The sequence below is a fragment of the Saccopteryx leptura genome, chromosome 3, assembly GCF_036850995.1.
Source record: "Saccopteryx leptura isolate mSacLep1 chromosome 3, mSacLep1_pri_phased_curated, whole genome shotgun sequence".
NCBI classification, from domain to species: domain Eukaryota; kingdom Metazoa; phylum Chordata; class Mammalia; order Chiroptera; family Emballonuridae; genus Saccopteryx; species Saccopteryx leptura.
Window position 1 is genome coordinate 308,222,299 of NC_089505.1, and position 17,037 is coordinate 308,239,335.

Consider the following 17,037-nt stretch of genomic DNA (forward strand, 5'->3'; position numbering starts at 1 on the left):
CCACTATGCTCACAGCCTCCTTTGACTTTGAGGGAGAATGAAATATTAAAGATGTAAGTTAAACTTGTCTAGAAGACTATAATGAGTGGCCATTATCATCAACGTCAAGAATAGTGGCGTTATGATAGCTATCACTTATTGAGTGCTTGACTGAAATATTGTACTAAGCACTTTTTACTTACTTTATTTTATTTAGTACAGAGAGTATCCTGTGGGTATTATTATCCTCATTTTATAGATTAAGAAGATGAGATACAGAGAGATTTGTATATTCACTTAACCACTGTTGGTACAGTACCTACTAAGTAACAGTTACTGTGTTAGCTGCTAGGTTTATAGCATAAACGAAACACAGACCTGTTTCCCTGTCTCTGCTCCTCAAGTAAGTGGTCACCACAGACTTGAACCTTTGTCTGTTGGACATCAAAGCCTTTCACCTATAGGAAGTATGCATTACTCCAGAGGTTGATATATTTTTTCATACGATTAAGAATAATTGGGCCCTGGCTGATGGCTCAGTGGATAGAGTGACCTCCTGGCATATGGAGGTCCCAGTTTGAGCCCCAGACAGGGTACACATGAAAAGCGACCATCTGCTTCTCTTTCCACCCTTTCCCCTTTCTCTCTGTCTTCCCCTCTTGCAGCCAGCGGCTTGATTGGTTCAAGTATGGCACCAGGCACTGAGGCTATCTCGGTTGGTCTGAGCATGTCAGCCTCAGATGCTAAAAATAGCCCTGTACTCAAGCATCTGCCCCCAGTGGGGTTGCTGGGTGGATCCCAGTCAGGGCACACGTGGGAGTCTGCCTCACTATCTCCCCTCCATTCACCTGAACAGAATAAAAAAAGAATAATTGAAAAATTATAATTATTTTTATGTATTTTCTCTTTTTTTAGCTCTTGTGTTTGAAAAACACTTTCCAGCGACCATTGATTCTTTCCAGGATGCAGTGAAGTGTTTGTCTGAATTTGCCTGCAATGCAGCTTTCCCAGACACCAGTATGGAAGCAATTCGACTTATTCGCCATTGTGCAAAATACGTGTCTGACAGACCTCAGGTATAGTATCATTTAGTAAACAAATTGTACCAAAATTTATTTCCAGTCTGAGATCCAAGTTTATTTGGAAATTAAGAGGATATGAAGCAACCCTGGCTAGGTAGCTCACTTAGAGTGTCGTCCTGAGATGCCAAGATTACGTGTTCTATCCCCTGTCAGGTCAAATACAGGAATCAACCAATGAATGCATAAGTAAGTGCAACAACAAATCCATTTTTCTGTCTCCCTAAAAAGAAATGAGTAAATAATAAAGGATATGAAACACTTATTTTTCAGTAAACTCAAAAATTATCTGAATTTGATTCTGAGTTATAATGGGTAATACTGATAGCTAACATTTATTGAAGGTATCAGGTTATTTTTGAGTGTTTCACCTGTGTTGTTTAATCTTCATAGAAACTTTATGGGATAGGTGGTGTAACAGTCCCATACAGATAAGGAATCTGAGGCACAGAGAAGTTAAAACCACGTGTGTGACTTCAGGCCTAGTGACCAGAGGCCCACGTGTTTAGCCATCCCACTTTCCCTGTCAGTCTCTGTAGTACTGGAGTTACCTGTCAGTGGATGAGGGTGGGCTTCAGCCCTGGAGTAAAAGGATGAATTGGCAACCTCTGCCTCCCAACTTTAACTTACAGATTTGAATCTGTATTTATAACTACCATAAGGAGAAGTGATACATCATAGATTTGGTACTAAGATTTTTACTACATATTGACATGGACCTGTGTGGCACTTAGTACCGTTTACACTTGCATACATCAACTCATTTAACCTTCCTACTGCCCCAGTGTGGTTAGTGTAGCTGCCTGGGGTCATAACCGTGTAAACGATAAAAGTGGAAGCCTGACTTAACTTGGTTAATAATGCAGAACACTAGTGATGGAGTGCTCTTTGTATGCATTTAAAATCTCCATCTTTTTTTTTAAATAAAGTACTGTGTTTTATCAAATTGTTATACACTTTGGCCCTGGCCAGCTTGCTCAGTGGTAGAGCATCAACCTGGCGTGTGGAAGTCCTGGATTTGATTTCTGGTCAGGGCACACAGGAGAGGCAATCATCTGCTTCTCTACCCCTCCTTTACCTTCTTCCCCCTCCCTCTTTCCCTCCCTTTCTCCCTCCCTTTCTCCCTCCTTTCCTCTCTTTCCCTCTCTCCCTCTTTCTCTCTCTTTCTCTCTCACTCTTCCCCTTTCCCTCCCATGGTTCCATTGGTTCCAGCAAATTGGCCTTAGGAGCTGAGGATGGCTCCTTGGCCTCTGCCTCAAGTGCTTAAAAAAAATGGCTCCATTGCTGAGCAATGGAGCAGCAGCCCCAGATGGGCAGAGCATCACCTGGTAGGGGGCTTGCGGGGTGGATCCTGGTCAGGGTGCATATAGGAGTCTGTCTCTGCCTCCTAGCCTCTCTCTTAATTAAAAAAAAAATTGTTCACTGATTTGTAAAGCAGTTTTTAAAGTTTTGGAGAAATATGCTGAATATAGGTATTATATTTTGCCTTAAATAACCCTGCCTTTCTCCATGAAGGCTTTCAAGGAGTACACAAGTGATGATATGAACGTGGCGCCTGAGGACAGGGTGTGGGTGCGCGGATGGTTCCCTATCCTCTTCGAGTTATCCTGTATCATCAACAGATGCAAATTAGATGTAAGAACCAGGTAACAATCAGTGTTTGTAATTAAAATTTTGTAAGACTCATTTTGACTTTAATCAAATTAACTATTATGTGAACACAAGTTCAGTAGTGAAAGTATAAATTGTGTTTTATCAAATAAAAGCAAATATTAGATAGGCAGGTTTTAAAATATTAAAATAGAGCAGAGGTAAAAAATAGAAGTACATTACTTTTCCTTAAAATTTGGTTATAGACCACTTTGAGTTTTTAGCTTCTATGTTAATTTAATACTTGACACATTAGGTCTTTTCATATATTTGTTTCTAAACACAAATAGAAGTTAGTAACAAAATTTATTTTCTGATTAGTGATAGAATAACCTCTAAATATACATCCTTGATGGAGTTTAGGTAAAGAGCTTTTCTCTGAAGACTGGTCAATAACATGGTTTTGAATAATATAGGACTGATGATAAAAAAGAATTTAACTCTTTTCAAAGCATATTTTTAATAAAAGATCTATATGAATATATAATCAGTTTGTAAAGAAACTGTTGTGGCTTTAATGTAACCAGACAAGTGCTCAGTGTAAACCTCTCATGTTGTCACAGCACATATCAATCCCATAGGATAATTTTTCTCTATATTTTTGATTGCCAAATTGAAATGGCCAGCTTGTATTTCAGTACAGTTTCTCAAAAGTGCTTGATTGCATCTTGAGTTTGGTTTTATGTTAAAATCTCTCTTTGAATTATCCTATCTTCTTTTCAGGGGAGAGTCATTAGTCATTTGGACAGTTACTGAACTTTTTAATATAGAAGGCGGTACAGACTTGTAAAAAATCAATGACAAAATATAGTGAAAGAATGGATCCTTTCTCCCCTTATACCAAAACTACACCCACCCCATCCAATGTTAAGTTTCATTTATTTCCTAAGAAACTTTTCACTTTTGTTACATGAAATCAAAAGATTTTATGATACAGATAAGTCGTCTAAAGTTGGAGTCAAACCTAGGGAATTTCTCATGGAGTTTAGTAATCACAAGAACAGTGTACCACATTTTATCTTGACGAGGGGCCTGTCTTCTTTCTTAGTCTCTTACCCTCTCTTAGCCTGTCCTTGTGTAGGACCATGCTACCTTGCATCTCACCACATCTTATATTCAGATTATGGACAGGTTCGGGTTGTTAAAGAGAAGAGAAAAATGTATGTTCTACTTAGTAAATGAGAGGGAAAATATGAGTAAACTCTTCAGCGATGGCTTAATTTTCTTACCTCATTTCAAGATCTATAAGGGCTATCATTCAGATTACATTTTAAAATGTAACACTATGATTTGTAACATACTTCGTACAAATACTTTCATATGCCTTCTCATTTGAGTTCCTTAAAATTCTGTAGATTTACAGTTAAATAATTAACCTAGAGTCCAAATATCCTATTTCTCTACACTAGCAACTTAAGTATTGCTTTAAGAAAGACTTCTTTAACAGTAGAAATTTGTGGAAACTTCTGTAGATCTGTTTGCTTTGGGGCCTAGAAAAAAACAGAATTCCCACCTCCCCTCTCCCCACACCTGGGAGTTAGCTCCAGTTACTTGAGTGAGACGAAATGGGTTTCGAGCTCAGGGGATGGAGGAAGAGGGGAGCCTTTTCCCCTTGTAGGCGAAACGTGGGACTAGTTTCTTTACTTCTGCTCATTACACATTAGGTATTTTATGGATCAGATAACTGCTGAACTACCATACTGTTATTTTTATACACATTCATTGAACAAATAATTGTTTTGAGCCTGTTTTGGACCAGGCATGTACTAGGCCTGGAGTAGATAGAATAACAGCAAATGAGCTAGAGCGCATACTGGCTTTGTGGTGCCTTTCAAAGAAAATTTTGTCCTGGCTACCATCAGACTTTTGGAAATACAAATGTTTTCTAAATTGAAGGATATCCACATTTAGATAAAAAGAAAGTAACTAATATAGAAGAAACATCAAACTTTTTAATGATTACATGAAGTTTTTTTTTCTATTTTGAGAAAGATAATCAAGAAGACAATTTTGAATTTTAGTTTTAACATATTCAAAGGTAGTGAATGTGATATTAAGCTCTTTGTTTATACTTATGTGTTTCCTAGGTGACAGGCATTACTCTGTGCCAGAGATATGGCAGGAAATGGACCCTTGCCCACATGAATGTCTTAATAGATTAGTTTCACAAATTATTTTGTCTGAGGATATTATATGAACAATTATAGTATCAGTAAAAATTCCTATAGCTCTTTGAAAAGTTATTCTAAACTCTTTTATTCTTAGACTATTATTGATCAAGTATTTTCTTCCTTGGCCACAGTGCTACTAAATTAATTTTCACTAATTGGATGATCTTTCTCAATCTATAATCTCATTTACTATTTGTAAATGCTGGAATATTGGGTGGGAGTGGAGGAAAAGCAAAGAAAAGTTTTAAGGTTAAGTTAAGGCCTTTGAAGTTTTTTTCTAAATGATGCATTCTCAAGAAAATTGTATAACATCGTAAAATTCTTAGAACTCAGTATCATGTGTTAGTTTAAAACTAGTTTAAACTTTGTTCTCTGTAGCTTTGTGAACTATAACATTTATTTTAGAGCAATTCTGATGTGCAGTGCTTTTTTGTATTACAGTTTTCCTAATTATGTTATATCACTTCAGGGGTTTAACGGTAATGTTTGAAATAATGAAAACTTATGGCCACACTTACGAAAAACACTGGTGGCAGGATTTATTTAGAATTGTTTTCAGAATTTTTGACAACATGAAATTGCCAGAACAGCAGACAGAGGTAAGAAGACACAAAATTTTAATTTAATATAATCAAGTTAACGGGTTTTTAATATTTTTAATATTTTCCCTTTACATTTTAGTATTTCAGATTAAGCACATTAAACAGAAAAAAAATTCCTAGAAAACTTTCTCTTAAGAAACAAGAAAACTATTTGGGCATAGAACCCAGTTAATGAATTACTTTTTTTTGTTTTCAGTGTTTTTGTTGAACTTTCCGTTTCTTTTCCCCATGTTAATATTGTCACAACTATAAACACCAGTAGCTTTCTTTAGTATTCATAGTGACTTCTTACTCTGAATTTAATATGGACCACATAGTAATAAGTAGACATGTGTACGCTAGCACAAAACTGTGTATGAAAACTATCAGTTCAGATTAGGCCATTATGCATTTGAGAAAAACAAGTAAATTACTTACACTTATTTTGTATAGATATGTTTGCCTTTCATGATGTTTTTTTAAAACTGCACTTCGTGAAAATCAATTTAATTTTAATGGTATGCTTATCCCACTTGGTAAATTCTTATTCTTTCCTTCCTCTTTATTTCTCTTTCATGTTGGGTCAAGACCAGCTGTTTGACTTGGGGTGAACATACAATATAATATATACGTGATGCATATATAATTCATGCATGTTGTTTGAAAAGCCATAACGCTAATAGCAGGGTAATGCAGCAGTAGAGTAGTTCTTTACAATTAAAGCAAACAGGCCTTGGCAAGTTGGCTCAGTGGTAGAGCATCGGCCTGGCGTGTGGAAGTCCTGGGTTCGATTCCCGGCCAGGGCACATAGAAGAGGCGCCCATCTGCTTCTCCATCCTTCCCCCTCTCCTTTCTCTCTGTCTCTCTCTTCCGCTTCTACAGCCAAGGCTCAATGGGAGCAAAGTTGGCCTGAGCACTGAGGATGGCTCCATAGCCTCCACCTCAGGTTCTAGAATGGCTCCAGTTGCAGCAGAGCAAGGACCCAGATGGGCTGAGCATCACCCCCTGGTGAACCTGCCAGGTGGATCCTTGTCAGGCGCATGCGAGGGTCTGTCAGTCTGCCGACCTGCCCCCTCTCTTCACTTAAGAAAAATACACACACAAAAAAATAAAGCAAAAAAAAAAAAAAAACCAAAAAAACAAATAAAAGCAAACAGTGCAAAAGTAAATTATTTTATACATAGGTGGTTATGGGATAATGGAGAAAACTAAATATTAAATGACATAAATGTAATGTTCTAGAGGGAAGTAAGGATATGAAAGGGACAGGGGACAGGCTTATATTTTACATATGCAAACAAACACATTTATTTTTTTAATTCTAGTTGCTGATGAATGGTTTAACTCTTCTCCCCCCAGAAAGCTGAATGGATGACGACAACCTGTAATCACGCGCTTTATGCCATCTGCGATGTATTCACCCAGTATCTGGAGGTACTCAGTGACGTACTTCTGGATGACATTTTTGCCCAGCTGTACTGGTGTGTGCAGCAAGGTACGTATGTGCCAGATAAGTGACGCCAAGTATTAAATGTGACCCTGGCTTTTTTTTTTTTTTTAATTTATTGGGGGTGACATTGGTTAATGAATTATATAGGTTTCAGGTGTACAATTCTATAATACATCACCTATATATTATATTGTATGTTCACCAACCCAAGTAAAACAAAAAAACAGTATGACCCTGGTAATATATACATGAATTTTCTTTTCTAGACAATGAGCAGTTAGCACGATCTGGTACAAACTGTTTAGAGAATGTTGTTATCCTGAATGGTGAAAAATTTACCCTCGAAATCTGGGATAAAACTTGTAACTGCACACTGGATATCTTCAAAACTACAATCCCACATGCGTAAGCTGATTTTATACAACCTTAAATATTGAATGATGGATAAAAAAGGTTTGATAGTAACTAGTGATTTCTTATAACAGAATCCTTTTTAAAATATCTCAAATGTTCCATGAATTTGTATTTCTCTTATAAACCATAACAAATACATGAATTGAATTCTTTATAAACCAAAATCTGTAATCTCATCATCTAAAATTGGGGTAATAATGAAGTGATTCCACTTTTATGAGTTTTTATAGAAATAGACTAAACCAAGCAGTGGATTTGAATGAAAAACCACCCTCAACTTATATTTCAGTTACTGTAGATTTAATAATCTTAGGAAAAATTTATTTGTACCTATCACATTTTACAGTTAATTGTCATCTTTTTCTAAGGGGTAGGTTTGGAGTTGAATTGTAGTGAAAGAGTTTATATCAGTGGGGAAACTAAACTGTAGCCTGGCTAAAGGACCGGTGGCACTTGGACTTTTTGCAGGATGGACTTGAACTAACTTCCCAGCTCTACCTTGAGGGCTCTTGGACATGCGCCAAGTTTCACCTTACATCTATGTTTTTTGTTTTTTGTTTGTTTGTTTGTTTTTGGTGACAGAGAAAGTCAGAGAGGGGTATAAATAGGGACAAACAGGAAGGGAGAGAGATGAGAAGCATCAGTTCTTTGTTGTGGCTCCTTAGTTGTTCATTGATTGCTTTCTCATATGTGCCTTGACTGGGAGGCTACAGCAGAAGGGAGTGACCCTTGCTCAATCCAGTGACCTTGGGCTTCAAGCCAGCAACCTTTAGCTCAAGCCACGACCCCATACTCAAGATGGTGAGCCCATGCTCAAGCCAGCAACCTAGGGGTTTCGAACCTGGGTCCTCTGCATCCCAGTCCGATGCTCTATGCACTGCATCACTGCCTGGTCAGGCACACTTATGATTTTTAAATCTACTTAATGTTTTAAATCTTATCTAAAATATCTTATTAAGTAGACATAAGTGAATGCACAGGCATAAAACTATATGAACAAACTGTCCACATTTATCAGCATCATAAACTTTCTTAGGTATGTTTGTACTGGTAAGAGTCCCTTGTAAATATCCTAATCAATAAGAAATAAGAAGTCAAACAAAAGGAACCATCCCTAGGAAAGTGTCTATAGGTAGGACTACACTAAAAGGATATACAGTAATTCCCTTGGCCTATTTATAATTATTTTACAGCTATTTTTTGGTGCACATTTTGTTGGATCATTATAACTGACATCCATTTTTGTTATAGTTTACTATGTCCACTATAGTATGAATTCTTGCCTAGCTGTTGTCCCTGTGAAGACTTTATAAAAACTAGTCAGGCTGACTTTTTTAAAGAACTGTTTCTGTTTTAATGCATTGAATGTACACACTCAGGATTAGATATATGATCTTAGAGCTTATCTAATCTAATAAGTGTCTCTTAATAGCATGCAATTGCACCAGAGTTCTTTCTGTATTGAACTGAAGTGATGTATTGACTATCTGTCTTCCCCCGTTCCCCAGGAGCCCCTGCTTCTCAGAAGTCAGAATTTAGGCCTTAATCATCTTTCTGTCCCAAGAAGCTAATCGCTAATCAAGTTAGTGTCTTCTTTGGGGCCATTCCTTATTTAATTAAATCGACCAAAAAAAAAAAAAGTCTACATTAAAATGGAATCTAAATAGTTCTATTAATGTTTTTTAAACAACTCAACCTTGTTTTCAGTCTCACTTAGGTCAATCCTTAATGACCCTAATACTTAGAAAAACTGAGTTTAAAGAGTACTCATTTAGTAATATTAAATGCTAATTGTTTTCAACTTCTCACAAAACTTTTTCAGCAAATTGCTCTTAGCAGTAATCGAAGAAGGAATATGTTGGTTTTGGTATATTTATCTTTTTTGTGCCCGTTCCAAAACATATTGGATGTGACATGTTTCACACTGAATGACTAGTGCGATTTGGTCTTTTAAAGGCTCTTGACCTGGCGTCCCACGTCTGGAGAAACTGTCCCCCCACCCTCATCTCCTGTGAGTGAAAAACAGTTGGTAAGTTCTGAGAAATAAAGCATATTTTAAATTATATATTTGTGGTAATTTTACCATGGACCAAAATCTTTGTATTTTAAAGGGCCAAAATCTTTTTATATGATCCCAGCTCATCTTAAAAAAATGGCATAAATGTACTGTCCAGAATTTTAGGTTAAATTTCATGATGGTAAATTTCCCAGGTAGCTAAAATTTATCTCTGCAAGTGCCATGAAGGAGGTATTTTAAATCTTTATTATATGCCACTTAAGTGTCTGTCGCCGATAGCTTATTGGTTGCTTGCGTAACTGTACTAGCCAATGGGGTGAAGTTGCCACGGCTGAATGCAAATTGAGCAGGTCAGGGGGAAGGTGAACATTTGTTTGCATTGGCAATCATCTGCTTTTGAAACAATTTAAGGCTGAACGCAAATTGAGCGTGTCAGGGGGAAGGTGAACATTTGTTTGCATCGGCAATCATCTGTTTTACATAAAAACTACGTCTTAACGTAATTTCTTTAAAGAATGCCTCCTAGAAAATACACCACTGAAGAGGAGAGAAAAGGAGCTAAAGCTGCACAAAAACGGCTTTCTCAACAAAAAGAAACCACTGAGCAGAGAAAGACAAAGCTTGCTTTAGTTGCAGAGCAAATGCGTCTTTCTCAGCAAAATGAGACTGATGAGCATAGAGAAACAAGGCTTGCCTCAGATGCAAGACAAAAAAGCCTGTCTCGACAAAATGAGTCCCTTGAACAAAGGCAAGAGAGAAATGCAAAAAAACGACAGAGAAATGCAAAAAAACGACAGAGTAATGCTGACCGAAACGCAAAAAGGATTAAAACAGTTTCAAACGGAGAAACTTTAATTTTTGAGCATTCCTCTGGTGACATGAATATTAAATGTGAACACTGTCAGTCCTTAAACTTCAAGTTAGAAACTAATCGATTTGGCCCTGGCCGGTTGGCTCAGCGGTAGAGTGTCGGCCTAGCGTGCGGAGGACCCGGGTTCGATTCCGGCCAGGGCACACAGGAGAAGCGCCCATTTGCTTCTCCACCCCTCCGCCGCGCTTTCCCTCTCTGTCTCTCTCTTCCCCTCCCGCAGCCAAGGCTCCATTGGAGCAAAGATGGCCCGGGCGCTGGGGATGGCTCTGTGGCCTCTGCCCCAGGCACTAGAGTGGCTCTGGTCGCAACATGGCGACGCCCAGGATGGGCAGAGCATCGCCCCCTGGTGGGCAGAGCGTCGCCCCTGGTGGGCATGCCGGGTGGATCCCGGTCGGGCGCATGCGGGAGTCTGTCTGACTGTCTCTCCCTGTTTCCAGCTTCAGAAAAATGAAAAAAAAAAAAAAAAAAAGAAACTAATCGATTTGACCATGGCAAGAAAGGATTTTCTCAATGTTGCAAGTACGGAAACATTGTAGTTCCACTAATTGAGAATTATCCACCACTCTTGAATAAATTATTGACTAATCATCATTATTATTTAAATCACCTTTATTTATTGAGCTAGCGGTGGCTCTTAAGAAATGTACCGCCAGTGGTTTCCTTCACTGCACTCTATTTTAAGCAATTAAGCAAGTAGAAGGGGGAAACCCCGTGGGGCACTAAGCAAAGGGGCATCCTCGCCGCCTGCCCTGGGTAATTCAGTTTGAATTAGCAGACACCTTTGCACAAATCATTTTAATTACAATTTTTAATATCTAGAACAGTGGTCATTTCGTATGACCACCGGGCTTTCTAGTTATTTTATAATTTGGGTATTCTGAGACATAGAGTAAAATGATTTCAAGAGTTATAAGACCCTGGTCGATTTGCTCCGTGGTGGAGCATTGGCCTGGCATGTGGAAGTCCTGGATTCAATTCCTGGCCAGGGCACACAGGAGAAGCACCCATCTGCTTCTCCACCCTTCCCCCTCTCCACCCTTACCCCTCTCCTCTGTTTCTTGCACTCTTTCTCTCTCTCTTTACCTCCCGCAGCCAAAGTTCCACTGGAGCAAAGTTGGCCCTGGGTGCTGAGGATGGCTCCATGGCCTCCACCTCAGGTGCTATAATGGCTCCGATTGCAGTGGAGCAATGCCCCAGATGGGCAGAGCATCGGCCCCTAGTGGGCATGCCGGGTGAATCCTGGTCGGTGGGGCACATGCTAGAGTGTCTCTCTGCCACCCTGCTTCTTACTTCAGGAAAAAAAGAAAGAGTTTGTAAGAGGCAGGCACCAGATTATATATGGATTTCCATGCCAAGCTGAAAATATTATATTGAATATTTTATTTGAACTTGTAATTTTGATATAATTTGGCTTTAGAGAAAAGTTACAAAAACAATACAAAGAATTCTGATAGACCCTTCATCCAGTGTATTGTTTGCCTTAAATCTGTCATAACAAATTACCACAAACATAATGGCTTAAGCAGTGGTAGTCAACCTGGTCCCTACCACCCACTAGTGGGTGTTCCAGCTTTCATGGTGGGCGGTAGTGGAGCAACCAGAGTATAAATAAAAAGATTTAACTATAGTAAATTGCTTTATAAAGATTTGTTCTGCCAAACTTAGAAAAATCTGACATAAAGTACTTGGTAAGTAATTATTATTATGTGCTTTAACTTGCTCTAACTCTGCTTTATAAATTTTATAAAGTAAAATTACTTCCCTACTTTATAAATCACCATTACTGTGGAACTGGTGGGCGGTTAGAAAATTTTACTACTAATAGAGATACAAAAGTGGGCGGTAGGTATAAAAAGGGTGACTACCCCTGGCTTAAAGCAACAGAAATTGACTTTCTCATAGTCCTGGAGGCAAAAGGTCCAAAGTCCAGGCCTCAGCAGAGTCACTTCCCTTCAAAGCCTTTAAGGGAGAACCCTCAGCTTCTAGTGGCTGCTGGCAGCCCCTTAGTATTCCTTGGCTTGTACACCCATCACTCCAGTTTTCCCAGCAATTTTTTGAACCAGGTTTGGTACTTGTTAAAATATTATTGTGATTAGCACTGATTTGAGGGTACTCAGGCCCCTGTGTTCTTTTTAGAAACCCAGGTGAGGTTGCTTCCAGGTAGTACTGTTAGTCAGAAGGCCCAGTTCCTCTTCTAGCCATGCTGTGTCTTCTCGCTGAGTGCACTGTCTGTTGTAGTACAGTCAAGCTAGGCTCATGGGCCTGTCAGCGCCTGTGTGTCCAACACAGCTCATGCTCACATTGATCATCTAGTCCAGGGGTCCCCAAACTACGGCCCGCGGGCCGCATGCGGCCCCCTGAGGCCATTTATCCGGCCCCCGCTGCACTTCGGGAAGGGGCACCTCTTTCATTGGTGGTCAGTGAAAGGAGCACATTGACCATCTCATTAGCCAAAAGCAGGCCCATAGTTCCCATTGAAATACTGGTCAGTTTCTTGATTTAAATTTACTTGTTTTTTATTTTAAATATTGTATTTGTTCCCGTTTTTTTTTTACTTTAAAATAAGATATGTGCAGTGTGCATAGGGATTTGTTCATAGTTTTTTTTATAGTCCGGCCCTCCAATGGTCTGAGGTACAGTGAACTGGCCCCCTGTGTAAAAAGTTTGGGGACCCCTGATCTAGTCCTTACACCACAGTGACAGCCAGTGTGAAAAGTGTAGCCTCCATCTGTAGATCAGAAAACCCCAGAGTCATTGCTTCTTCAAGATTACACTTAGTAACTCTGGGGCGGAACTTTGCTTGTAGCTCTGTTGGACTTGAACATTCAGTTTCTCTTCATGACACCACACTCCTACTTGGTCACCTTCTCACAGACCCTTCTGGTTGCTGGTTTCTTAGGTGAGAGAACATCTTGCCCTAAAGTCACCTCTGAAAGCTTCCCTGAGCTCAGCCTGTGCAGAGCCTGCACACACCTCCCTGTCCCTGCCGCGTGTGTGCCCTGTTGAGATTTCAGGACAGTCCATGGGTATTGTTGACCACGTCTCCCATACGGTGAAACTTGGTACTTCGGTCTGTTGCTCTTGGGCAGTCTCAGGCCCAAGTCTGCAGGTCGGAAAGGAAGCTTTTCTCTTAAAGACTCTTTATTAGCTCTGTCCATGTATAGGTAATTTTAAATAATTTTCTCATGTGTCTATAATTGCTGTGTGTAGAATGATGTTTTCATAGGGACACAAAATGTATTTTTTTAAAAACAGCATAATAGAAACTTTTAATTCTTGTTTTATTCATTATACTTATAATAAATTTTTAAATTTTATTAGGATACAATATCACAGAAATCTGTAGATATCCATGATTCTGTGCAACCAAAATCTGCAGATAATAGACAGCAGGCAACATTGGCTTCAGCCTCTACTGTGAATGAAGATGTCAACAAAATTAAACTTTCAGCAAGTGAGTTATTTCTCTTACTAAAAATAAATTGTGTGTCTTGTTTTGTGTAAGAAAGGGATGGAATTTTGCTTTCTCTCTAATTATTAACAAATACACTATAATTAATCAGGTGATCACTTAGTTACTGTGTTTACTTCAGCCTGAACATCCCGGGGAGATGCTGCTTCTTTGAGGATGGTCAGGAACTCTGCTGACACCTGCAGCACCGGCTTTGTCCATGAGGCCGTCAGCTAATGCTTGTGTTGAGCGTCTGAGTCTTTCCTGTCTGTCCCCTTCTTTGTGTCAGCCCCATGTGTTTCTGCAGAAGTGGGATGTGATGGGCCTCTGCCCCTGAGGGGACACAGTGAGGCCAGTGCTTTTCTGGCTGGAGCTCCTGCTCTGAGGAGCAAGTCTCCTTTGCACCCTGCTGCCCGCACCCCTGTCACCTTGGCTCCTCTCCTCGCCTTAGGCCTAGACCTGTGGGTATGTACCTAGAGGTGGAATGGCTGGGTCATATGATGATGCTGTATTTACACTTTCTGAGGAATCACTGAATTGTGTTCCATGGTGACTGAACCATTTTTTACATTCCCACCAGCAGTTCCCAACACATCCTTCACCAACATCACCTTTTTTTAGTGATAGTCATCCTAGTGGGTATGAATCTCACTGTGGATTTTATTTTCATTTCCCTAATGATTAATAATGTTGAGTCGTCTTTTCATGTGCTTATTGGCCATTTGTATATGTTCTTTAGAGAAGTATCTATTCATGTCATTTGCTCATTTTTAGTTGGACTCTTTGTCTTTTTGTTATTAATTGTAGGAGTTTGTTAATACTCTGGATACTGCACCCATATCAGATACATGATTTGCATTTTCTCCCATTCTGAGCTCTTGTTTTCACTCCTGTGATAATGTCTTCTGTTGCACAAAATGTTTTAATTTTGATGAAGTCTGATTAATCTGTTCTTTTGTTGCTCATATTTTTAGTGTCATAGCTAAGAATCCATTAACAGGTCATGAAGATTTTTTCCTATGTTTTCTTCTAAGAGTTTTATACTTTTAGCTCTTATATTTAGGTCACTGGTCTATTTTGAGTTAATTTATTTCAGGGAATTTTTAATTAATCCTAGGTATTAAAGTACAAAGGTATTTACATTTGTTCTTGAGAGAAGATTTGCTATCCAACATGAAAGGCATTTCTAGCTTCATTCACTGTGTCTTGCTAACTTTTTAAAAGGGAAATAGGTGATGGTGAGTGGCCCATTTTCATTTGTAATTCCTGTTTTCTGGAGAACAGCTTGACTCATGCAGGAATTCATGACAGCTTCAGTCTACACTGGAAAATGCCACGAGGATGGACCAGTGATTGGCTTCCCTCCCTGGCAGCCCCAGGACTGGACTGAAGTATACTCAGCTTTTTGAAGGAGGGCTTTGGTCTTCACACATTAGGAAGTTTTCACTTGGCTAATCTGAGAACACAGCTCTCTGAGCAGAGCGCTGCCCCCCGCCCCCAAGCTGAGGCCTCCTCGTCCTGCTCTCACTTCCCTTGGTGTTCTTCAGCAAAAGTCACCACGGGATTGTTGACACCCATTCGCTTAGTGGACAGGCTGGGGTTCCTGTTTGATAAGGAAGCCAAATGCTTCCCTACTCCCTCCTACTGAGAACAGAGTCACAGCACAGACGTGGCGCAGTCCCAAGGTGGCTGGCTCATTCTTCCTGCACTCTTTCAGAAAGCACCACTGCCCCTCTAGTCTCCGTTTCAGAACCTGCCATCCCACATAGTTGATTTTTGCTCCCTGTCCTTTGGTGACTCAGTGAAATGGTTGCCTATTACAACCCTGGCAGGTCAACCTTCCTCACAAGTAAAATCTGTCCAAATAGATATTGTCCCATGCATGCTGCTGGTCCTTGCTGGTGAGAGTGAAGTCAGGATCCTCACGCTCCAGTTCTGAAAGGACACCAGAAATGGGGGTCCCAGCATCCCTCATTCAGCCTGAGCAGAGCTTCACTGGCCAAACTCAGCTCACCTGCTGAAAGTGTGTGACCCCTTGAGTGGCCTTGTGGGAGCGAGGAGAGCGGTCTCTTTGTTGGAAAACAGCCTGCTCCCAGGGGCCCTTGGCGGCCCTAGGTGTGGTCCCAGGCAGGCTGCCCAGAGCCTCCCGCTCCAGCTGCTGATCATGTTTTCATGATTGAATGAGGGAAGTGAATGAATGATTGGTACACATACGGCTATGACTGATGCAGGAATAGGAAAAAGACATTTGTGAGTTTGTTTTCTGACTCAAGGTCTAGTACAAAGAACTAAGTGTTAAATACTAAGCATTTCTGAAAACTACCTGGAAAAGAGCCTTTACTAATAACCTAAATAAGAACAATTTAAGCAAGTTTTTTGCTGCCACCCCAAATCTCTAAAACATGAATTGGAATTCCATAAATTGACGCCCAGAAAAGGGAATTTGTGATTGCAAGAAAAGTAGAAGGAGACTGAACGGTTGTAAGTCTCGGCGCTGAAGCTGCTGCCTGAGATAAAATAGTCCTCAGCGCCCTGGGTAGCTCCCTGGCCGGGGTAGGGGGGCAGGGGGAGCCTGCCTGGCTCTCCTAGCATCTCCATGTAGAGCCATCTTCCCTAACCTTGCACGACTTTGTGTGCTTAACTGAGATGATCCATAAAATGGAAAATTCTTTTATGAATATGTCCTTATGGGCTGGTAGAGATTGTTGGAAATGTCTTTGCCAAGCAAGTTTGTACAGCTGGAAGGGTGTAGCTGCTACTGCCCACAGGGGCAGAGTGGAGAGCTCTTTCCTTACATCACGGTTTGGTTACTTCTTTAGTAACAGATCTTTGCTTATAGATACATTTGAAGGTACAGGGTCATGTTAGCTACAACTCCTAACCTGGATCCAAGTAAAACAGGTACTATGGTTAACCCATAACATGGTCCCATCTGTCAGAATTCTTGGCTCTCTCTCACTTCCTGTCTTATGGATCTAGTTCCTGTGGTTTTCTTTGGTATAGGGTTTATATTACCTGTATTCAGAAGTCAGACTGGGGTTTACAGTAAACATTTAAGTTTTAGCTTTTAATTCATTTGTTACATTTTTTTTAAAGAATGACCTGTTATTTAAAATGTGTAGTGGAAGCTTCTTGAACATACACACTGTTCTAAGTAATTTAGAATACTTTTATTTAAAAAATTAATTTTTATAGCTTTTCTAAATATTGGTTAAATTCAACTCTGAGTAGTGCTTATGTACAAAAAGCAAGAATATCTTTCTCAGTGTGCTATGTGCAAGTTAGCTTTGAGATGTTTATGTTCCCTTAGCATTGTAATGTCATAGGAGTGATAAAGGATTCAAAATAATTTTTGTTTGCATGTGCATTGGGGT

At 39.8% G+C, this 17,037-nt stretch overlaps 1 protein-coding gene across 1 annotated transcript in view; it reads left to right on the plus strand.

Annotated features, from left to right (window-relative positions):
- ARFGEF1 (ADP ribosylation factor guanine nucleotide exchange factor 1) overlaps positions 1 to 17,037 on the plus strand; it is a 126,031-nt gene that overhangs the window by 102,794 nt on the left and 6,200 nt on the right. Inside the window, exons 28-34 of the mRNA XM_066378928.1 lie at positions 895 to 1,055; positions 2,574 to 2,704; positions 5,349 to 5,478; positions 6,820 to 6,955; positions 7,177 to 7,315; positions 9,281 to 9,353; positions 13,534 to 13,666. Coding sequence (XP_066235025.1) covers positions 895 to 1,055; positions 2,574 to 2,704; positions 5,349 to 5,478; positions 6,820 to 6,955; positions 7,177 to 7,315; positions 9,281 to 9,353; positions 13,534 to 13,666 — 903 coding nt within the window. The remainder of the gene's footprint in view (positions 1 to 894; positions 1,056 to 2,573; positions 2,705 to 5,348; positions 5,479 to 6,819; positions 6,956 to 7,176; positions 7,316 to 9,280; positions 9,354 to 13,533; positions 13,667 to 17,037) is intronic.